At 36.4% G+C, this 25,600-nt stretch overlaps 1 protein-coding gene across 4 annotated transcripts in view; it reads left to right on the top strand.

The window, feature by feature from the left end:
- Window positions 1-25,600, top strand: part of gli3 (GLI family zinc finger 3) — a 162,729-nt gene that overhangs the window by 125,035 nt on the left and 12,094 nt on the right. For 3 of the 4 annotated variants that reach the window (XM_088643716.1, XM_088643714.1, XM_088643718.1), the window contains 4 exons: window positions 4,555-4,756; window positions 11,231-11,444; window positions 13,903-14,019; window positions 16,518-16,658. In XM_088643716.1, the coding sequence (XP_088499842.1) occupies window positions 4,555-4,756; window positions 11,231-11,444; window positions 13,903-14,019; window positions 16,518-16,658 (674 nt within the window). The remainder of the gene's footprint in view (window positions 1-4,554; window positions 4,757-11,230; window positions 11,445-13,902; window positions 14,020-16,517; window positions 16,659-25,600) is intronic. The other variant, XM_088643717.1, reaches the window with a different exon arrangement.

Below are 25,600 nucleotides of genomic sequence, written 5' to 3'. Positions count from 1 at the left end.
TGGAAGAATGGGTCTGGCTTTTTACCAAACCTTAATTCTAAACAATGATTCTGAATCAGTTCCAGTACTTTTACATAAATGTCTGCAAGCTTCCCATAATTTTTATTTTTGTAACTTAATTGGCTTCCAGGCAAAAATCCAGTGTAAACCAGTATGGGTCATTGGTCGTTTGTACTCCGGCATTCAGAACATAAAAGGTCGAACATGATGAAGGTGATCAACTACAAAATTAGCAGGTATCATCCTTAGTACTTGCTCATTAGCATGTGACAGTCATATAAACATATTACTACAGAATTTTATAACAGGGACCTCTATCTGGGTATCATGTTTTTAATGTGGGTGAAGACACACAAAAAATATTCAATTCATTATTTTGATTGGTCTTAAAATGTATTCTGTAACAGCCTTGCTGATATAGTAGTGGCTTAACAGTGGAACTTTCAACCTTTAAACATGCTCGCAGATTTCAATTTTTTTCTTCCCAAAATTCAAATTATCCCTGGTCAAAACATTATGTAGCCAATCAATTTCAGCCTTGGCAAGTGTAGTGTAGGAGACATGACAATTGATATATGTCCAGACCTCTGGCCCAACATCAATTCAGGATGTTGGCATGACCCATACTGGTAACCACTGCACTAATTGAATTCAAGCTTGGAAGATTTCATCCACACTTCAGACTGCTTCAGATACCCTCTTCACAAATTGCTGCGGAACAATTCTCTCTCTATTTTTGGTTTATCTGATTTGTATTGATACGTTTCTTAAGTTGGTACAATTGTAGTGATAAAACAATTTAAATATGTCAAAATGAGGTCCTCTATAAACCAAAATGGTGGCTTGACCTACATGTTGTTTCTAAATTTCAGACATTTTAAGTGTTTAACTCCAAAGGTGGGAGGCATTATCTTTTGTACAACAGGATACAATTTTCAAAACAATGGGATACTGTGTAACAAAATGTCAGAATTGAAAATGAAAGTGCAACACACAACTGCTGATGTTCAAAAACAGTTTAACCAGTTAAGTTCAAACTTGAGACATATAAACCTATGGAAAATGCAATTAGAATATGATGCAGTGGTGATTCTGAACATTAGATATGTGGTCCCAAAAAATATTAGCAGTTGTCCTCCGAGGCTGTTTGCTAGTTGACTTGACAATAATATCTGTGGCCTGCGTTGTATTTTGAGTAACCACAGATGGTGGTTTGAGATGCATTTTCAATAACCTTTCAAAATCATATTCAATATCTAAAAAAGGGTCAATTTAAATCTTGGCAACTTTTTTCAGTGTAGGTTCCAGTGATAGACACCTAGAAGTGTTAAAATGCAACAGATTTCTATTGATTCCATTTGTGACATACTAACAAGTTTAATTATCTTCTGTTCTAAAGATAAATTTAGCCGATCTAACTATTTATCATAGTGGGGTAAATACAGTCGGAGTATTCTAAAATGGTTTCACACCAGAAACTCAAGATACTTACAGTACTTGAGTACCATCTTAATATCAGAAAGATGTTATTCAAACGTTAGTTATAAAACATGGCATAAACTTAGAACTTAGAAATTTTACTGCTTTAGCCAACTAACTCCAACTAACTAAACCTTGTTAGGTATAAACCTGATGACAGTGCTGTTCATTGGAAACATTTGTTTCTGTCTGCATTTTGTTTAATGAATTAAATTGAAATGTTTCAAACCACCTTTCAAAAATAGAACACATTTTTCCCCTGGTGAGTATTTCCGAAACAGCATAACAGCAAAAATATTTTTAATTGCAGCAAGATTTGGATTCTTTATTTATTGGTAGTATGTAATCATACATATTATATGAATGAAAAAATATCACATTTTTCAGGGCTCAGTGTCCTTAACTTTAATCAGATGCATGTTTGCCTTGAAGGAATCCTGAGCTGGAAGCCATTTAGAAGTACAAAGACTAGTAAAGACATAAATAAGTCTTATATTGTATGTTGTTAATGACATGTGGCATCTGTTTACACACCATTGTGTTTTTTTATTATTTTATTGCAATTAACATCTATTCCACAACAATGTTACTTACACATTGTTGCAGTCAATGACAATGGACTGTGCTTAGATGGCATCACAACTTGATTTTGTTTGATTCATTATTCTTTATTTTTATTATGAAGTGTCCCCATTTTTCCTTACATAAGACAACCTATTCTATTACTGAATCATGTAAACCATAAGTTTTGTAATTTGGAACTCCACATTAAGATTTCATGTTAAGTTATTTAAGGAAATCTTAAGATTAATTTATTTAAGTAGCTGTTCAGCCCATGTTAAGGATGGGCTCACCAATCAGGTGGCCTTTTATATTTTTGTTGCATGCATTTGACTGAAGTTCTGGCTTTAATGGTATTGTAGGTCTGTGCTACCACTGTCTGCCTCCTCACGGTGAATTAATGATGTGAGTGTCTAAGCAGCCATCACATTCATAAATCACAGGAAAATGAGAGGGATAATACATAGAAGCCTTTTCTTTTTGTTTAGCAATTTATCATTTTGCACATACATTAATAAACAGAGCTCCCCTGAGGTTAACCATAGGAAGATAAATTCCTCTCCCTAATTTCCCACAATTGCAGCTAGTAGATCACAGGTGGAGACTCCAGCACTTGTTAGAGATCGTCACTCTTATGGCCTCTTCTCCTTGTATGAGGAATTTTCATGATGCTCTGCGGAATGACACCTGACCTACACCTGCTGTGTGGAAGAGCAGGAAGCTGCCAGAACAGTTCTTTGTGCTACAGCTGTGTAGCACCTAGCAAGCCTGTACAGGTACATTAGTGAACTCACAACACCTGCATTTAAAGAGTGGCCTTCAGAATGGTGTCACAGTTAACAGATACAGAGAGTCCTTCCATTTCGTAAACCCTTCTTCAACATCAGCTCACATACAATACAAAATGTGCCCATCGTAATTGAATGAATGAATAGGTAACATTTTTCTAATATTATAATAGCCTTTGCAAGTATAGTTCTCTGGCACCTTATTTTGTTTTACTGAAGCGTTTTAATCACCAGGAAACAGCTCAAAGCTGTGTTAGTTAACCCTGAATATCTCTGAAATTCGTACATTTACAATCAATAAACGAAATATGTTCTCTTGATTATATAACAGCTACAAAGCAAACACACGCAAACATCATACTAATGTGTAATAGAAGAGTAAAGCTGTAGACATGTGACCATTGCAAAAGGTTCCTTTTTTTTTCACTTCTCATAGTACCCAGTACAGGGCCACTGTTTCATTCACTAGAATCTGCTTTTTTTTTTTGTTATGAGTTTTAAAAATAAGAAAAAACAATGTACTTTTATGTGACTTTTTGGCAAGCTTATTTTAAACATGAAAAATGGAAATTCTGACTAAAAAAGCCAACTGTCACATTGAAAGGACACTCTGTAACCTTTGTGTCCAGCAGCACATCCCAAAATGAAGCATGTTTAAAGGTTCATCATATAAAGTACATTTACCAGTTTGGTTGCTTTTGGTTCTTCTGTATCTTACAGTCTTCACAGTCAAATTCACTGCCATTCCTCATGCTGCTCAGTACTTATAGAACAATGGAAGATGCTCTAAAATCACACCTTAGAGCCCTGCTAGGCGACTGGAAAGCCGTGTAAAATTGTCTAAAGATCGAACTAGTCTTTTGCTTGCTGTGATGAATGAATGGGTCGGAGAGCGCTGAACAAAAAGGGAAAATAATATGTATGAACTCCAAGAGGGACCATTTTTATAGAAAGACCACTTGGATTGTAGCCTGTAGCTCTGAAGCTGTATATCGTATCCTCTATCCATGTTTTTAACATTAAAATGTGACTTTTTCTGTGATTACACAGATATAAATGTGTGCATCACTTGTTCAGGTAAAAACACAAATTCATTTGTGAAGATAATTGCTCAAACTGTCTGAAGAAGTAAAGTAAAGTTTGCTGAAAGAAATGTGATTACATTGAAAACTGTTGAAGTATATTGTTACAGACATTTTTGCTATTGTGTAAACACATTTCATATTGTACAGTATGTTTTTTTTATTTATAAGACATTATAGTTATATTTTGAAGCTTGTCTGTTGAAATTAAAATTGTCTATCATTGTATATTAAAACATCTCATTCTAATATTTCTTTGCTGGATGTAATATTTCAGTTTTAAATTGTTTTTCAAACTACATTTCCTTCTAGCAATTCTAAAGCTTAAAAAACATGACTTTTGTACAAAACTTATCTCTGTTTGGAAGGAATTTAATGCTAATAGCAGAAAATATAATTACGTAGCTTTTTTAAAAAAACAATCTTCTTCTTGGAGGGGCTTTCCTGTTTTGGTTGAAGTAGAGTGATAAGCACACCAGTCTCGTTTATACGAATAAATTAAGTGATCATTAAATGTGTACAATGAATTCATTGGTTGGAGTAGTGCAACAGTTACTTTACTGTTGTCTGATATCTTTTAAAATGTGTCAGGTGTTGCTGTGACGGGACACAATTTTCGCACTGAGTATTGTTTTTTTATACAGGGTCAAGATTTCCCAGCCCCAGACTCACAGCAAGACCAAGTCGCAAAAGAGCCCTGCCTATCTCTCCTCTCTCAGACCACAGTTTTGATCTTCAGACCATGATAAGGACATCTCCCAATTCCCTGGTAACCATACTGAACAACTCCAGAAGCAGCTCCTCCACAAACGGCTCATATGGGCACTTATCTGCAGGGACAATAAGGTAAGAACTAGGTTTTACCCAGACAAGAGTAATTTTTTTGTCTATGCAGCACCTCTTAAACAGTTCCTGTCAGCCAGTACCTTTTACATTGCCTTCTTTGAAGAGCAGCAGAATGCAGCAACTGCCAGTATTTTTTCTCCATGTCTGTAGAGCAAAGGTTTATCAATATAAGATGCAGACGTGGATAAAACAAACCTAGTCGGAGTCTTTCTCTTTTGCAGCCTTCTCCCATCACATCTGACATGAGTGTGGCGCTCTCGGCCTAGCCTACAATGAACATTAACTTATGTTGTAAAATAATCCCAGAGTAATTGATCTGCCCGTAAGAGACTAATGATGAGAACTGACTTCAGGCCTTTGCACACTGCATCTGATCAGTCATCCCATTTTACGTAAATTGCCTTGCAATAAAAAAGTCCCTGCCTCGACTTGCACATCAAGTCTGTTTTCATACAACATTGATCTGTCAGTTTTGGAATCACATCAGGTATGAATTGATCTAACCTAGCGGGTGATAAAAATTATATAAAGATATATAACATGAAGGTTTTACATGGTTTTCTTGCAGTTAATTCGCACAATAGTGGTACTGTTGTATTATAGTATTATACGTATAATAGCAACAATTATAGTTATTTAGCTATAATTGGGTTTAACCAGAGCACACAGAGGAAACCCAAACAAGCACAAGGAGAACCTACAGACTCCACACAGATGGCACCCCAGGTCCAGAATTGAACGCAGGGCTCTAGCACTGCAAGACACCAATGCTACCCACCATGGCATCTTGCCACCCTACTTTATTTAGGAATTATTTTTATTCGTTTAACGTTTTGGAAAGTGCAGGGCACAACCGATTAATGCAAATGAATGCAGAACCGATACACTACTGTAATACCTCTGTTTAGATTTTTTTTTAATTTTTCATATTTGAGAATTTGCATAATCCTGAACTACACACATCCTGAAATCTCTGACCCGTTGACAGTCTGTTTTGAGTTCCTGTATGAACCTCTGGTGCTCTTCCAGCCTTTTACATCTATAATATTAGCACCTACTGTAATATCACCAGAGCTTTTTGGATTTAGGTCCGTCATTGCTGCTGGAGATGGCTGAAGATATTTGCCCCTATTTCTTTCTGCTGTGTTTTTCACATTCAACGTATAAATCTAATACTGAAATTTTGCAACAGAGCAACAATTCAAATGTCCAGTCCTACTATTTTATAAGAAAAACTTTTTAAAAATATTTTAATTTGTTTTTCTGCAAAAGGGTTCACAAGAGGTAAACCATCTCTCGTGAACATTCATAGCTTTCATTTATATTCTTCATTTTGTTTCATTCACTATATCTCAAAATAAATGAGAAGATATAGTAACCTTTAAGTAAAAAGCAACCAAATTAAGACTTCACTTTCCCTTTCTGTATTACACACAACAAGAAACATAATGAAGGTATAATTTACTAAAATGAAAAGTTGTATCTTAAAAGTTGTCTGTTCTTGATTTGTTCCATATGCGAACGTCTACAGGCATGTCAGGGGTTAAGGTTTTGGATGTCAACCTCTGTACAATTCTTGTTGAGGTTCATTAAAGGTTATAGTCAACCCGCTTACCTACAAAGTATAGTTTTAATGTACATATTCAAACTTATGAAATTTAAAACTAATATGCATGTCACCCTTGAAGATCCTTGAGCAAACCAAGATACAGCTTAATTGCTAATGTTGTCACACAAGAGAAAGTTATAAAATGACAAGGAGAGAAAAAACGATTAAGTTTCCATTTAAACTGCTGAAGGGAGGCAAATCTGTCTGGAAGGCGATTCTGTTTATTTCATGTTTATGTGACCATTCTGCAATACAAGCCTTTATTATTCATGAAAGCTGAGGAAGAAAACTTCAGGACAGTTCATTTTTGTTAAGCCGACATTAGGAAACTTCAGAGGCTAAATTATACCTTTCTTAGATCAACATAATTGCTAGCATTTCACACGTTAGGTGTTTTTTGTTTAGCCTTGTGATCTGACCATTTGAATTCATGAAGTGTTTGTGTCAGGACCTCAGGAAGGATGTATATATAAATCTCACATGGTATAGCAGCATGCAAATAGCAGTGCCTGTGTGTCTGGAATGGAACTTAATAAAAGTGTGAAAGAAAGAAGGAGAGAGACGCATACCGGCTGATTGTGCAGTGATAAATAGCCAGCACATTGGAAAATAAATTGAAGAAACTGGCGTGGCGCTCAGTGAACATGAAATCTGCTATTAGGAGAAAGCGTGTGAACAAATTTTCCAGTCTGATATGCATCTTCTGATTAATGTCCTTTCAATCAAGCACAGAAGCTACCTTAACTGGACTACTGCATAATATTTCATGGCTACTGTGAGCAGCACAGATGATAACTAACAGGCTGTATTAACAGACTGCTTTGTTTTGACCTTATAGCTGAGGACTGGTGCACTGACATTAGTAGTTTGTCTATGTAAAGAGGAAATCTGTCTCTTTCAGCCTTTGGGGTTGGGAAGAGATTTGTGTTGGCATTGTTCTGTTAAACATCAGCTTGTTCTCTAAGCAAATATAAATTTAAATATAAAGAACAGTTTATTTAAGCAGGAATCGTATATCTAAGAACCAATTGTTATTGTTCATACAGTCTTAAATTAAACATGTGTAAAGTTTTGTGTTGGAAAAACCTGCATCATTTTTTGGGGGATTCCAAGTTCTAAAAGATGATTTATACAAAATAAAATTATTTCTTATTTTTTTATAAAAGCTCAGTAAAAGACCCTTACAGGAATTTCAAGAGCATATGCAGATCAGAATACTGTTCAGTAAATGAATTTGTCTTGAAATTAGTATAAGAAATTCAGCATTATCTTGGTGTTTATTTTGTTCCTTTGTTCTTCAATAAGTTACAGTATATCTTTCCTCATCTCATTAATATATATTTTAAATTAAATGAAACTGGTCATGTAAGAAGTCCTTATATTTTAATATCCAACTCTTTTTCTCTACATTAACTGTTTTAAAATAGTTCAATATTTCATTAATTAATATATGTAAAACTTGTATCTTAAACAACCCAGAGCTGAAATATAGAGATTAGCTCGGAATAAAAATGCACAATTCTATAGTTTTGTTTGTTAACATTTTAATTTACCTGTGCAATTATGCAGAGAAAAATCTAAATTTTGTAAATACTTTTTCTACGTGCAGTCGAATTTTTGTCAACATTGTATATTTTTTATGAATGTGTCAGACAGATATAGAATGGTCAGGCAAATGTGCATGTAAACATTTTGATTTGAAAGAAAAACTAAAGTACATGAAATTATTTTGCCAAAAAAATACCTTTTAAAGATGGGTTTGTATTTTTCAAGTTTGATAAATAATACTTGTGTTCATAGTTGCTACAGTATTTGTGACTGAAGGTGACTGTGGTTTCAGTAGCACATTGGTAACCGGCTCTCATAGGCTGCGAAGGAACAGGTAAAGGTTTATTCCATGCTGAAAGGGAAAGAAAAGAGACCCAGCTTTGGTTGGGCAGCAGAAATGTTGTGTCTCTTTTCTTTCCTTTTCAGCATGAAATAAACATTTACCTGTTCCTCTTATTAAAATGTTAAGTAAGAATGATCCTGCTGCACACACAAACACAACAGGGGATAATTCATTAGTCTTGCAAGACAAGGTACTACTCAGAATTAGAGAAGAGTCTGCTTGAACATTGTCTGTCAGTAGCCACTGCCTCTCATCCTCATATATTATAACAACTTGTCCTTGTGTTTCAGAGGAGAAACCTGGGATAGCATGCAAAGGACTGTACTTTTTAGTAGTTAAATTAAAACTGTTGTATTCTGTGTAAAGCAGCATCTTTATTATTAATAGTTTAAAAAGCAGGTTTAACACTAAATGGAACTTCTCCTTTTAAGTTAATAAAATTGTACTTCCAATGTTTTCCAGTATTTCTTTAAAATCAATAGGGTGGACCTGCTAAATTTAGATCACTTCATGTTTTAATACAGTATATTGAATGTTAGGCCTTAAAGTGGCAAGGATATTTACTGTAACAGCTCTTAAATAAATATTCATAGTAGAAACAATAAAATTAATAATTAATCATTTATTAATCATTAATAAAAAGTATTAATACAAATATAAATGCATTGCTTTGTATACCTGTGTTGGATGGATGGATGCTCTTTATTCTGCTTGGTAAGAGAAAAATATCTAGAGCTCTAATGTATGTTAAGTAGAATAATTAATGACAATGAGATTACACTTGAGTTAAATGTAAAAAATGTGGCTCCATCTCTGCAGGTACAGTATACAGTTTTAATTGACACCAGTATATGGCTTTCTCTGCACCCACAGTAGTGTGGGTATATTCAACAGATATATGGTAGCCATTAAAATGTACAATCTTCATTAATAGACATTCAATGCAAGGGTTTTTGTACACAAGGGTTTTTGTACACAAGAGAATTGCTTTCCTATCAGTATCTGTCAGTTATTAGAACTGAAATTGATCACTGATCGAAACACTTATAGAGGAAAATGTTGATCCATCATTTTCTTTAACTAAACAGCTCTGAAAGAAATTCTATAGGTGACAACTTAGATGAGGTTAGCTTCCCATTGCTACAAACAAATGAGTGATATGACAAGCACAGAAATCCAAACACATCCAAGCAATTGATTTTTGGTCCTCTGGTAATAAGATCTGTAGACATATGGTACAACTTAGCTGGCGTCAAGTTTAAATAAATTGCTCCAAAAAGAAATATAGTGAACGAGATGAAGGGCCTACTGATATGATTGTGTTCAAGCCTTTTATTTCTTGAAATAAGTTTGATCCATCACCCTTCCTACTGTAATGCATTTAATTTTACTTTTCTCTCCAAAAAAGGCTTCATATTAGATTCTGAAATTTCCTTAGATTACCCCTAAAGAAGGCTTCACAGCTAAAAAATCTAGTTTCTTCTTTATATTTCTCCATTGAATTAACCACTGCATGATACTTTACCTCTGATGTGCTGGCTAGTTATTTTCAGAAGATTGAACATCGTATTGTTGCAGGTTCCTGTTCTTTGCAAGGTAGATTCAGGATAATGCTTCTGAGAAAATTAATACAGGTCTGACAGCTATGGGGAGAACAGTGCTTTTCATAACTGACTTTTTATTACTAGTTCACTCGTTGTTACAAGACACACATGAGGGAGGCAAAATCACTATTGGACATACTGTATTTAGTTTAGTTTTATTGCCAAAATAATTTATCCTTTTTTTTGTAATACAGATGTGCCTTATTTCTTAGTTTGAGGGGTTAAAAAAAGGGTTAGACTAGTCAGAAGGGTTCAAACGTTGTTGCCCATCAGTTCATTTTCTCTCCAGTTGGAAAACCAAGATCCGTACCCTCCTCCATACGGATCAGCAGGCATGATACGTGACCGTTACATCCTAGTCTTTTGCAAGATAAACCCTGGGGAGTCATCTTCCAGTTTGAACTTTGTTGTGCTTTGACCCAGCACCTTCATGCATTAACAGGTTTGCCATGGAAGCCTGCAAAAGTCGTAGAGCAGAAAATAAAATAAAAAAACCCAGTAAATTATGGTTCACAAATATTCATTTTGTGGAATAGCCATAGTGCTGAGTTCTGTGCATACACGTGAGACAGAAGGCTCTCCATGTGGGAACGGCACGTGGCACGAGTTAAGTTTTTTGGGTTTGAAGACATAAAAAGTGGTTGAGAAAGAGCTCTGTGTTTCATTGCCATCAATTCCCTGCCATGGTACATAAGGACTAGCTAATTAAAGGCAAGGTCAGATCAAACATTGAAATAGGTTTTGCTTATTATTATGATCAGGGTCACCCGAATGGCCCCCTCTCTTTTGCAGAACTTTCTTACGCTCTTATGAGCTTGAGCCAGTGATGTGTGTGTATGGGTGCGGCAAAATTTTGGTTGATTGTTGAAAAAGCTGAGAAACGCTTCTTAAATTGATCTAGTGGAAGACACTCTTTACAGTATGTGCGAATCAGAACATAGTTCCTTATAAGCACCGGTGACGTACTCATCCTCAGTATGAGAGACACCACAGACTTGCACGGTGAGGGACATCCTTTGCAGCTGCAACTTGTTATTTTCAAAAACCCACTGATAAATCAAATAACCTGCCTCTAGTAGTTTCTGCACACAATATATACATTAATGAAGTATGATTTATTTTCTAGAGAGATCCCTATATTCGTAGCATGCCAGCAAACAGTAATATTGTATTGGAGTGTAACAGTCTTTACAAGACGACTTTACTGCCACAGCCATCTCAGTCTGCTCCGGAGAGGGATTTACAGGGTGTTATTGTATCATGGTGTGATCGAATGGGCAGCTTACATAGATGCTAACTAGGCTAGCTAAAATTTAGGATTGAATACCTTCTGTGCACCTGAATACCTTCTGTGTTCTCTCCTGCTGCAGCCCTGCCCTGAGCTTCGCCTACCCTCCCACCCCGGTGACACTGCAGATGCACCAGCAGCTCATGAGTCGTCAGCCCAGCATTGGCTCTGCCTTCGGGCACAGCCCCCCTCTCATCCACCCTGCCCCTGCCTTTGCTACCCAGAGACCTATTCCTGGCATCTCCAATGTCCTGAGCTCTACACAAATCAGCACAGCGCCTATGGATTCCACCCAGGTGAGGAATAACAGAGTTCTCTTTGCAGCTTGTTAGTGAGGAACAGCAGAGTGACGCTGTGCCATTAATCATAGGAGCAAATGGAAAACGGGTGTTAGGCGCAGAGTACAAGTATTAATCTGGTCCGCAGCATATGAAGTTAAGTGTATGTTCTCCATTTTTCATGACATGTTTTAGATTACATATTTGGGAAAGTGTTCATTTTTTGTGTTGTTTTTTTTTTCTTGGAGACTGTTTGGCATCTGTCACTTCAACAGTAGCAGCCATTCATTTCCATAATAGCCAGGATACTTTCAGATTTAAAAGCCAGCCTTTAACATGGTGTACAAAGTCAATCGTTCCTTATTAGGTCATTAGGCTTCTCTCTGAGACCTCTCAAAGTTAGGACCATTTTTAACTCAGTAAAATTAGTGGCTGTTTTGAGTGGAAGGCAAAAATGGATTGAACAAACAGCTAATTTCTCTTGAGCACCTGTCTAAGAATCTAATTCTGAAATCACTTTTATAACAACAGTAAAAAAAAAATCATACCAAGTTATACATAATTTTTAGGTTACAGTAGAAAATGTTATTTTATTAGCATTTCAAAACAAGCTAAATCAAGTACAAATTTCTCTTAACCACCAGTTATTGTGACTGCCTTTTGGTAACCCCTTTATCTCTGAATGACAAGGAATAACACTTCAGATTTGTTTTCCTAGATGCAGTTATTTCTTACAGTGCTTTGCCTATGAGTTTGGTTGGCAGTTTCTTTCAGATGTGGCTTAACGAAAATGAATGATCTTAGAAAATGCCAAGTTTCGTTCTGGCAGGTTCTCCTACAGTTTTATTTTAATGTGTTCTTTTCATATTTCACAGATTTTTTGGCTATTCAGGGAATTCTATATTGGCCATGGTGTTGTATATTGGTTTATCTGCAAATATTTAGCAAACATTTGGTGCCTTGTTCTGATAAAATCATCCAGTTCATAATAAGAAATAGACCCTGTACTTGTATTTTGTTTTATTAAAATACAGACTTGTCTCTTTAAACTTGGAAACACTTCCTCATTCCAAAATTCCAGAATGTAAGGTTGTGAACAATCGGAAAAAAATGTATTCAGAATAAGTTGTAAATGTGAACCATGTTAGCAAGTCATATAAAGTATACAGTATTGGTCTTTGCCTGTCTGCAATAAAAATTGGAAAGCATTAAATTGACCAGTTTTCCCTAGGAGCAGCTAGTAGAGTCCTGATTTTTGTGCTAGTTGATTTAATTATTTAATGACATTTGAATTAACAAAATAAGATCAGTTACAAATAAGAGGATTGTACTCGTCCCCCCCAGTTTAGTAAAATCAGTTAATGTTCAACCGGTCTAACTAATCACAAGAGAAAAATGAGCACAATATGCACGTACGAGAACAGTAATCTCTGAAACAGAGTGGAGAAAAAATGGAAACACCAGTGTAAAGTCACTTAATTAGGGTGCTGGGCCAGCATATGCTGCCAGTACAGCTTGTATGCAATGTGGCATAGCGTCTACCAGACCACATGTGCTCTGTGGATGGGGCCATTGTCATCCTGGAAGACACCCCTCTTGGCAGAAAAGAAACATGGGTTGAAGAGTATCACTACCCTTAAGTAGCAATTGGCATCCTTGCCTTCTAAGGGAATGAGCCTTCCCAAGACATGCAGGAAAATTCACCCTACCAACATTATTGAACACCACTGTCTCTTTTCTGTTGGAACAAAGCATTATAGTCCTTAAGGCCAGTACAGCATTTTATACACATCCCTAAGCATTCTGCGATGTTATTCACTCAATAATCACCTGTGTGAAAGCCCTGGCTTTCAATATACAGTACTGGGTGTCCCTCATTTGAAATGTTTCCAGTTTTTGTCTACTACCTGTAGAAGCTGTGTACACAAATATTGGTTCTACTGACAGTGGAGTTGCCTGGCCAGCATGACGAGCCGACGAGCTCCCAGCCAATTTCACCTCCACCTGCTACAGGATAACCACAGTGAATAGGGACACCCCTTGAAGCCTGTAGCAGTAAACACCCATAACCTGGGTTATTATTGACATCTCCAGGGCAATTCATTCATTGTACACTGTGAGCAGAGAAACCCTGCTTTCTTTCTTATTTAGTCTGTCTGATAATATAAAAATAAGTTCACCTTACCATTTAACTTTTCTTTTCCAGTTTTTGTATGTGTGCAGATGTACTTTCATATTGTAAAAGCCGTGGCATATTGGTTAAAAATGATTAGATTAAAAAAAAAAGGTTTCTACACCCTTTATAGTTGACCTCAATAATTATAGCTGGAGGATTATTTTATCATTGCCTTTGCAATTGGCAGAGCTGTGCTTCCTCACTGCTGTGTCCTTCTTGGTTAAACATGAAGCGGTCTTGTTCATCCTGCAGGCAAAATGTTATCCCCTGCAAAATCTCTTGACCAAATCTGTCTATCAGCAGAGCAAGCCCACCAGTGAATCTGCGGTGAGCAGCACAGGGGACCCCATGCAGAACAAACGCTCTAAGATTAAACCAGATGAAGATCTGCCCAGTCCAGGTGCAGGAAGTGTGCAGGTATGGAGGCCAGAGCTCATTTACTCAGCTCCTTTCTTCCCCTTTCAGCAAAGGTTGAGTACTGTCCATTGTGCAGTTCAGTTACCGGTAGTGTACTCATGGCAATTGGAAGTACACACTCAGCATCCAGCACAGAGCTGGGGGACCAATTACAGGTTGTAATGTAAACCGTTTTGCCCTCTATTGTGTTCTGCTTTCACTTCCAGTGAGAAAGATAAACATATCGATTTTAGGAGTAATGTAAGGAAAATGTTACAAAAAAACTTATATAAGTGGGTCTATGAGCCTGTGAATCTTTGTTAGATTTGTACAATAGGAGATTATTGACGAAATATACAGGAACAATCTTGTGAATGAATCTTTCCCCTCAGAAAATACCTTCAAGTTACTCTTCATGACCTTTAAAGCAGAGAAGCATGCAAGCCTAATGTGAAACAAATGTTTTGGACAGGCTGTGAACATCTTACTTTCAGAAGGACAGGCCAGAGGGATTTGATTTAGCAGTCTTAGTCCTCACGCACACTGTGCCTTGGTACCAGGGGAAATGTTTATGATAGGAGGTCTGCCTTGTGCCAGACTTGCTCTTATTTCATTGAGGAAGGGAGAAATGGATACTTAAGAAACCAATCGCCACGCTGTGTTACATAAATGTGAAAACTTGTTATTGCGTACAGCTGTGAAGAGTTCACATTTCCTCCACAAATATCAGACCTTTTTGGCTGCTTAAACATTGAAGTTGACAGTGAAATACACTTTCAGCAATGAAACAAAGTACAGATGGGGATTCTTAATATTTAGGACACAAAAGATCACAGATCACATTTAATAAAAATGTGCTGTACTGTACGTTTCCTCTTCCACACTGATGTATGTAGAGATTTATGAAGAATGTTCTTAAATATCATATCCCATAATTACATTATTTTATTGTTATTGCTGTATTCAACTTATGTTTATTGTATAAATACACTATATCAACTTTCATCATACAGTGTGTTGTGAAATTAAAGTTAAATTGAACAAGCACTTCTTATTAGATTTAACAATACAGTGCTCCTGATTTCAGTAAATACTGGAGGTTTTAAAAATGATTAAATAGCTAATAATATAAAAAAGAAAGGATTAAATTGGAAATATTATGATGGGATTTCCAATAAGACCATACAATTATTTATACAATTGTTTTCATCTAGCAGTTGTGTAATTTGGTAACCTGTATTAACTTTACTCAAAAGTATAATATTATTTTTGCTGTAATTTGTATTATAATTGATGATGAGTCTCTCATCCTAGCGTTAATCCCGCATCATCAGGGTCAGCTTGTCGGCACGCCCGTCTCCATTTGGTGGTTTGAACCAAATCTTTGAGCTGATGTTGCCATTAAATGCGACTGAGAAATACTCCAACCAGCGCGTCGCTCTGCCTGCCCTCGGGGGGGGGGGGGGGGGGAGGAGAACAAAGTAATGTAGCCAATTCAAAGAGGGGGATTATTAGGAGGCATGGGAAGTTTGGCCAGGACGCTGGGGTTACACCCCTACTCTTTTCGAGAAACACCCTGGGATTTTTAATGACCACAGAGAGTCAGGAACTCGGTTTTACGTCTCATCCGAAAAACCGCGCTCGTTTTTACAGTATAGTGTCCCCGTCACTATACTGGGGCATTAGGACCCACATGGACCGCAGGGTGAGCGCCCCCAGCTGGCCTCACTAACACCTCTTCCAGCAGCAACCTTAGTTTTTCCCAGGAGGTCTCCCATCCAGGTACTGACCAGGCTCACACCTGCTTAGCTTCAGTGGGTTGCCAATTGTAAGTTGCAGGGTGATATGGTTGCTGGCATAATTGATGATGAGTAACTAGTAGAAATAGAAGGTGAAATATTTCAGGGTTCCCCTGAGTGGTTCAGCTAGTAACAAACATTTCTGAGGCCCGGGTGAGCCCTGTAGCCCAGTTGCTTGTGACTTGTGATTGGTATTCCACAATGAGGAAGCGTGCAATGACTAAGTGGGTGCCTGCAACCTGCAGTGTTTTCACTGAGAACTGCATCATTCTTCCAATTGACGATGACTCACTGCAGGACTTGTTCAGTGAATTAAAAAATGTCTTGGTTGTCATAGTGCACATTCCAATGTAAAGTATGCATAATCCCTATTCCATGTATTCCATATCCCTATTTCCTAGCTTTGCTAATATGAGAGTGTTAGAAGCAAGACAAGATGTTAAAAAGTTAAGGATCCTTAATTGGGTGCTTCCATATATGAGAAAGTAAAATGTAAAAAATGTGTGTTACGCAATTTACTTTATACAAAATATAGCTGGCATTTAGTAGTGTGACTAAAAGGAAACAAGACTTGACATTTCCTGTTTTCCACCACAACAGGAAAACAGGACATTAACCTCTTCTCTTCTCCATCTCTGTAACCTTTATTTTAATGCTGCTCCTGCTTTCGAATAACTCTTTTTCTTCGTTTTCTGGGTTCTGCTTTATGTGGTGTGGTAGGAGCAGCCTGAAGGAATGACCCTTGTGAAGGAAGAAGGGGACAAAGATGAAAGCAAGCAGGAGCCAGAGGTTGTGTATGAGACCAACTGCCACTGGGAAGGTTGCTCACGAGAGTTTGACACACAGGAGCAGTTAGTCCACGTGAGTAATTGAGACTTTTCAGAAAGCTATGTGACCCTTCTTTCATGAGGAGGCCTGCACTCTGACACCTGGATAGTTCAGTTTCTTCCCCTGTGTTAGAAGAGCTTAATTGTTTCATGGGAATAAAAAAGCTAAAACCAAAAGCTAAGGGTACCTTACTTGGACTGTTTGACCTGTAGTGGTAAATCCCAGTCTTACTACAGCTGCCAAGGGGGTTAGGGGACTTCAGTTCCGTACTGTTAACAAGTTACTGCGTGTTTTTTGTTAGCACAAAGTGTGTTAAAATTCTTCTTGTGATTGCTATTTGAGCTTTTTTTTTTCTTATCTTTCTGGAGAAATAATTTTAGACTGACGTGGATTTTTGAGGTTTGTGGGTCTTCTGTTGGCTCCCAGATGTATTAACAGCTGCGGCTGCTGATGTGAGGAAGCAATCCCTCAGATTATGCGTGTTGCAGTTAACTGAATAGTGGTTTGCCTCATTGGTTACCCATCCATGATGGTAATTATTTGCAGGCCTAATAAATGGGAAAAAATGTGTATAGGTTATATTTGTAACATTTTATTCCACCTAAATAAATGTCTTATTACAACATGCAACATTTGGCATTTTGAAAAAAAACTAAAGAAAAGTTAGCTAACTGATCTAGCCCCTTAGCTAACTGATCTGAGGATCTCATCCAGACATTTCTTGAAAGAAGTATCTTCTTCAGTAACATGGTATACCTTGTTCTACACTCCCGCAACCCTTAGTGTAAATAAGGGCCGTCTGTTCTCGGTTTTAAATGCACTTAAATGTAATTTCCACTGTGTCCCCTGCTTCATGTTTCACTGTTGATTCTGAAGAAGTCCGCTGTGTTGATTTTGTGAATGCCCTCATGACTTTGAATCAGGTCCTCTGCCTTTTCAGGTCAAGACTAAAAAGTTGAGTTTTCTTTTAGCCTGTTAGTGCAGGACATTCCTTTACATCCAGGAATGGATCTCATTGCTCCTCTCTGGACTGATTCCAGAGCAGCAGATTATTTTTTGTGGTGTGGCGATGTACAGCACATATAGATCTACATAAAGGTGTATAGATATTTTGCTGCAACAACTTAAGTGATTGTTATTTCGTTATTTTGCTGATGTAAAAATGTAAATGTATGTGGCAACAAGTAATATAGGGATACATATTAATATTTTAAATATTTTAATGAATCCTTAAATATTTTCTGTATACTATCTTCAGATGCAGTAAAAGATATTTGCTTTATTTGATGTAATTTAGATCATATACTGTATAGGTACACAAAGTTTAATTGGTGCTATTTTTTTCTTTTACACCAACATATTAAGTTCTTTTGGCCCAGATAATGTGAGAGCCAGATCAGGTAGTAATATATGCTTTCATCCAGTCCACACTTTTAATGCTGCATATCTTCTCCCCCTTCAATCCCATACATTTAATAGAAAGATTCACTGTTCTTCATGGTTGTCTATCTAGTGTCTGACAGTACCAGCTGCTAGCTAAAGTAACCCCTATCTATAATTGATATCCATGCCATGGAATAGGTTGCTGACTGCATTTGAAGGGTTTTGCTGAAAGGTTTAAAATCTTGACAAGTTTTGCCCTTGTTCTGGTTCACTCAGTGAGCCTCACCACAGTTGGAATTTTCATTGTAGTTAGTTTGAACTTCAGAGCAAAGAGTCGGCATGTGTTTTAGGTTAGCAAAGGCTTAAACGTTGAGAGACAAATTATAGTAGTAACAATCAGGTTTATTTCTTCCTCTAAACAGAAAAAATAAAGAATTTAAAAAATAAAATTCAAAAGTTCCTCAATTTATGCTCTGAAATATCAAACTTCTTTTTTATGCTTACACTGATTTCGTTTTCATGCTAATAAAATTTTTGCCTCAAGAGTCCTTTTCTTTTAATTTGACACAGCTGATTTGAAGCTATCCTTATCTTTATGGTCCCCAGAAATGGCATAAATACTATATTGGGACTGTGGAGGTTCTGAACAAAGAGGAGATGTTGAAAATGTCCATATATTAAAAGTTTAAACAACAGCATCTCTTATATTAAAGCCTGAGTTTCAAAAAACAAATGACGTACATTTTATTTATTTCATGTGATTCAGAGTGAGGCATTTAATTTCAGTGACTTTTTAAAATGAAGTCATCATTTTTAAGCTCTCAATTAATTATATTAATGGACTTTTATGTTTAACTGCATTAAAAATAAAGGTTCCGCACAAGAACTGCACCGTAAAACACGAGTTATGAAATTTTATAAGAGATGCTTTGTTGTTGTTTTCTGTTTCTTTCCATAGGAATAAAGATGTTTTATAAATAATATTTGGAGGGAGTGTTTAATTGCACCTTAATTTTAAAATACTGACCCCTTCATCCAAATCTTATTATATGTTTTCGTTACACAGGCAGCTTTTTTTCCCCCACCGTGATATAATTTTACAGCATGCACATAAGTGGTTTTCATTCAGGCGATAAGATAAAAATCATATCAACCTGATTTAACTTGCTTATCTTTCGTCTCCAGTAAGAAAAGCAAGTCGGGTGTGTTTTTTTTCCTGTGTTGGCTTAATTCATCTGTTTTCTTCCTTTTATTTACCCATTAAAGGAGATGGCAAACCACTTAAAGAGGGTTTTTTTTAAAGAAAGCTAAAGGAGGTTACGTTGATTCAGGGGCTGCAGTGCACTGCAGTGGCCATAGGTATATTAGGTCTCTGTGCCATTCCTGTGCATTTCTCTTGCTGCTGCTGTGATGCTCCAGTTCTTGGAGGGAGATAAAGTAGTCAGCTGAAAATGAAACAAAGCTCTTGCTGTATTCCTCCCTTGTGTTTGGTAGAGATAAACTTCAGCGGAGTCTGAGAGCTGCCCCATTTTTTGCTTCTGGCAGGGGGCTTTAATTGGTAAAATGCAGATTTTTTTTGATCAGGAGAAGGATTATGCCTGTTATCTGTCTGGAGTATCTTATTTCAAGATGAAAAGGCTTTGCTGAATTACACATGCCAATTTCACCACCCCCCTCTCCATCCCCTCTACTCTTTCTTTTTTTCTCTTTTTTTCCGTACAAAGCATTGCAGCGATTGACATCACAAAAGAACGTATGATTTATTAGCCTGTAATTGATAAAACTAAATGGTAGTCCAGGTCTCACACATTTGAAGAATGGCTTTGTAACAAGTGCCTTTTTAAGGAGGATTTAAAATACAGAACGCTTTCAAGTAAACTTTAGTTAAATGGGGTTGGGGTGAGGTAAGATAATAGTGGAATACACAAATAGGTTTGTGGGGGCATATTTGTGTGAGTTTGGGACTGTACAGTATGTGAAAATAAGGCTTCTTCAGCCATCATGTAATGTGAGAATGAAACTGCTAAATCCATCTTGGTGACATTTGTACAGTTGCTGGCAGATAAACTGGCAAGGTGAAGATTAATAACCATGCCCAGTGCTATCAGTACATGTTTGTCGATTCTTAGGGAAAGGGCCTGTCTGCTCAGCATGGAAATTATTGATTAAATAAAAATTGCCATTAGATCACACCACCATTCATAATGGCAAACAATAGTGGACATTCCCCGTCAGAGTCCTGAGCCATGTATCACACCCACTTCCACGGTAATTTGTACTAGCTGACATTAGGCAGATCCCTTCTATCCACACTAAGGAAATTGAACTCCTTGCGAGAGACTGATGGGATGTTGAGGAATTCCCGAAAAAATAGAAAAAAAAGAACTTTTTTTTCCGTCTAAAAGCAATGTCTGAGCAGACATTAGGAACTCCCTGTGTTTTAGAAAATGAAAATAGGAAGTACAGTGAGTGGCTTTGGTGCAGAACGATTGAGATGGTCCTCAGTTATTCTCAGTGATTCTTTTGCATTTTCAAGATGTTTATTTTTCAGTTCTTCTTGAGGAGTGCCCACAGCATAAGCAATTGACAACAATGCTCTTACGTATTTAGTTTTGCCACAAAGACAAAGCCCTGCTGTGGCATTGAGGGAGATATATCTCTGGTAAAATAAAATATGGCTTAAACTGATTTAGTCTTCCAAGAAAAAAAACATCTAGCAGATTGGAATCTGGACATCTTATAAGATATATAGAGCCTTGCACTTCTGACTTCGCACAGCTACTGTATTTTATGGATGTTTCGTGATATAGTTCTTATTATACATACTGTACTATATCTTACCTATACTTACTGACATTGTTGTTACTTAAAACTGTTAACTTTGCTTTTTGTGAACGTAAAATGTTTCAATTATAGAATTTTAGGGAGCTTCTTTATTTTGTAGTCCAAAATGTGTCATATTTAAATGTTATGAAGTAAAAGGAAGCATTACTAGGTTGAAACAGTAGGCATTACTAGGTTGAAACAGTAGGCTCAATATACTAAACCTACTGTACTAGAGTAGGGAGTAACTTTTGTCCAATTGTATTTTCTTTGGAGATGTGAATTAAATTGTGACATTTTTTATTTATTACATATACAGTACCTGTCTGATTTGACCATCATTTTATGCCAAGTTTAAATGGCAACATTTCATTGATCAAGAAAAGGTGTAAATCTCTTACCAAAACTGCAGTCCTAAATCACTGCTACTGTACCTTGTGTTGCAGATACACTTTGATCATTAAGTAAAGGCTGCAGACCTGACCCGATATGACAGGATTAGTATGTGTCACTTTTAAATAATAATAGCTTGACGTTTTATAAAAAATGCACAATATAGTCAATATGTTATACACAGATATATACAAAAATTGTAATACCTTTTTGTAAGCTTTTTTGTAGCTTAAACATAAAAAAATTTATTGATACTTGCACAATAAAATGTCTATATGGAACAAAAGTTCTGTTATGCCAAGCTACTCTTAATATAACATTTTGCAATGAGACCATAGAAAGGACCTAAAAACAATAGCACAACAGTGGCAAAGACAGCCAGTCGCATACCAGTGTATCATTGGTAGGTTGTAAGACATTAATTTTAGTATTACAAATAGCTATACAGGACATGACAGTGACCCTCTGCTGGCCCCACTGGTGACAGCTAACATCAACTAACTGGTGACAAAAACAGCCCCACGATTGCTGGTGGTGTGTACAGAGAGGCTTGAAAAGTCTGCTGTTACCACCTCAAATACAAATCAATACATGGGCTTGCGACGGCTTTGCTTCAGTTATGAATGAAAACTTTCTGTGCTGTGATATGAATGCTAATCGTCAGATATGCCGGCTGAGTTAGTCTTTGGTATAAAGTTGAATCCGTGATGAGATTTTCACTCTTTCCCCAGTGTCCTCGGGGCAGATCCCTCTCTCTGGTCAGGAATGCAATAATGCAGGTTCCCCTTCTTCAGGATATTATGTCTGCCTCCCTGTGTTTAAATTGCCTCAGAAAAGCACTTCTGAGAGAAGTACAGTATTTTCTTTGTAAAAGGGCCAGATGTTGACTTATCCCCAGAGGATTCTGTGTCTGTGTTTTTTTTGGGGTTGTTTTTTTTTTTTTTTAGCAGCGCAAGCCATTAACCCGTTGCCCGTCAATAGTTGAGCTTGGTAAGGCAAAACAAAATAGAGGCCAGACAGCCTTACAAAGTCTCAAGCAAAAGTGCTTTAGAAGAGCTTTAAAGCCCTGACATTGGAAATGCTCTGACTTAACTCCCCCCCCCCCCCCTCTTTCTCCCTTTCTCTCCGTAAATCTCCTGTTGGGAAATTGCTGCAGTTGCATATCTGTCACCAGTCGTCACATAGGGGCAAAAGCAAAATATGATGGGAAGTGACAAGGTTTTATTTGAAATCCCGTTACATTTGGACACTGAGACCATGGTGCAACATACAACTCTCGGTTCTGTTCCTCAATATGGAGCTGCGCCTTGTGTAATGAATTTAATATTGGTATTGTTTCATGGTCCAGAAACGTTGAGTTGTTGAAATCTTTAAAAAAAAAGAAAGTAACAGAAATCATAGTTTTTAGACTAGTTTGGGCATTTCATTTGGTTTTACTTCCAGGTATACACTTTAGCTTTTATTAATACTGTAGAATCTTTTTTGTTTTGTACTATTTTGCCTTTTGCGATGAGCAAAATTTCTTCTTTTTTATGTTTTCTGAAACAAGGGACAACATTAATTAAAATTGTAATAAATAAAGCTTAAATAAAGGGAACGAATGATTCACCTGGCAGTTGGTGAAATAATTAAATTGTTTATACAGTATACTGTGTAATTGTTTAACCTATAATTGGTTAAATGTCGATTTCATTATTTTCATTATTTAGTATAAACACATTGTGGTTTTAAGAATGTTATCCACTAGCATTCAGTGCATCAAAGAAATACATTTAGGATTTTCTTTCACAATCTAAAAATGCTGTGATGTCAGTTTTACAATATTCTCTATTATTTACCGATTATTTTCCTAGCAGTTATCTGTGGTCACAGGCCCTCATGTGGCAGATCTTTGGCATTACATGGTGAAACAGAGTGTCTGCAGTTCTAGAAAGATGAGGTTTCATTTCAATGCATTTGCTTTTCCATCTGAATAAATAATATTTAATCTAAGAAGAAGAGCGAGAAGACAAGAATAAACTGATACAGATGTTTATCTTTTGTAACATGGGAAAATATCCGTGTACAAACAACCATTGGACCCATGGAGAATAGAGGCATACTGAATTGTGGGAAAATCAGACAGAACACAAGAGTCTACTTTTAAATCTATTCAGAAGGGACAGAGACACATGTCTACTGTGAAAAAAAATCTTCAGTATTGTGTGCATTCTCAGGCTTTTGCTTCTTAACATTTAAAGCGATCAATATTTGAATACAATAGGTTATAATACTTTGGTTAGTGGAAGACTAATGAATAAACTAGATCCATTTTTTTAAAGTTTCTTAAAACTGAAAAAATAAGAATTTAAAATATTTAACACCACAATCCCTAGCATTATGACTGACATTTCTGGGAGGAAAGGTTGTTTTTCAAATCATAGCAACTGTCAATATGTGAAATTCTTGTGTATTCCCTGTTGTAAAATACAGGTAATTAAAGGTAATTAAGTTTATGGTACTGTATGTGGGTTGAAGGAGTTTAGCTGAAATTGTTTGGCTTCTAAAAAAGAGAAAAAAAAGATTAAAGGAAACACCTAAAATGAAAAAAGTAATTTACTACAGATTTTTTTTTCCTACTTTGAAATGCCGGTCTCAGTTATGCCATTGTAGTTACATCATGATGTTGCATTTTATCTAAAAGGAAGTAAGAAGGAGCCACAGTGAGCATTTTTGTCTGTTAGAATATTAGGCAAGGCAAAAACAACATTTTAAAATTACAGCCTGATTACAAGATTATATGCATCTTATTTACACTAATCCCTTTTTTAGAACTGTAGAAAAGTGTGGAAACGCTGCATTATACAGTATACTGAAGGGGCAAATGAGCAACAACTTGTCTGATCAGGGATTCAGATTGCCTGTTTATGCTGTTCCTTTTTAGAATGTCTCCTTGCAGGCTTAGGGTAGTCTAGACACTGCAAGCCAATTCGGAGCTGGTCTATAATATCCTGTCATAAGAAAGAGGGTATACATCTTGGAGGGGTGTACCTCTGGTGGGGGATGGAAAGGGTTTTAGTTGAAGGAACCAAAATATAAAAATGGTCAAATGTACACTTGTTGATTTGAACTGATCAAAATTTAGAACAGACATCACTTTTAGTGAGTAAAGTTTATTCCAATATTTTTTAAAGAAATTTAACCTGGAGGATTCTGTGTCTGTTGTCTTAAAATTGTTTAGTAATTTATACCAAGAATACATTTTTCTTGAGATGTGAAGAAGTTTCCTAACAAAGAGAAGTCTACATGAAATGAAAATGCATTTATCTAAGAGATTCAGGTGTGTTGTTGGACTATAATAGTATCATAAAATGCACAGGTATATTTGTTTGATGATTGTGGATTTTTTAATGTATTCAGAACCATGTGTGCCACCGTTTCAAGCAAAACTAATTCAATTATTATGATTAATTTGATGGGCTTTTGGTTGCAAATGAGGAATTTGTGAACATGTCCTGGTTATGATATTCAATGGCTGTCCTTGGAGGAGGGAAAATATTTCTCTCTATGGGGGCAGTGAGAATGACATCATACATTGCACACTAAGTGGATAACATGCACTGCTCAGACTTGGCTATTAGCCCAGTGTAAACAGGACATATAAAATGAATTAGATGTTTGTTGTCTGTCCAAGTGAAGCAGGCATAGGTGTGAGCTGACAGCGTAAGAGGGGCAGAGGAGGTGAAGGCATTTGGGTGTGAGTGGTGAAAAAAATGGAAAATGGTAAAAAAAAATAATCTCTAAACATGGATACAGCAAAGAAAGTTTACCATTAAAGGAAATGTACAAATTTGATTAATAGTCGTCAAGCAAAGACATAGGGGTTTGTGATCATCTCATGAGAATATAGTTGTAATAATATAGTTGAAAGTTTTGTGTAAATAGCACAGGATAAACTATTGTATTACAAACAATATTTGCATATAAAAAGCAGACATTTACATGCAGAAGAAACTTACAATAAATAAAAAATGACACCGTATTTCATTACCTTGAATATTTGAGTCTTGCCATCTCAAAACTAAGCTCTTTTAGACTGTTGTACATTTTTAATTCTAGCTTATTTTCACCATTTTAAGTGCCCTCATTTCATAAGAGCATACTTATAAACAACCTAAAAACGGAAAAAATGCTCACTGTGGTTCTCTATAACCTCCATTTAGATCAAATGCAACATACGACTACAAGACCACAAAAATATGACTACAAAGGGCTTATTTACCGCAGACAAGGCCACAAATGTTAACTAAAGATCATATTTTGTTACAAAGTAAGAATTTGATATAAACTTACAGTACATATAAAATGCTAACATTTGTGGATGCAGGTAATGAAAC

The sequence above is a fragment of the Lepisosteus platostomus genome, chromosome 8 (assembly GCF_059453375.1).
Source record: "Lepisosteus platostomus isolate fLepPlt1 chromosome 8, fLepPlt1.hap1, whole genome shotgun sequence".
In the NCBI taxonomy this organism is placed as follows: domain Eukaryota; kingdom Metazoa; phylum Chordata; class Actinopteri; order Semionotiformes; family Lepisosteidae; genus Lepisosteus; species Lepisosteus platostomus.
Note: the sequence above shows the minus strand (reverse complement) of the source record. Positions and strands in the feature narration are given on the sequence as shown.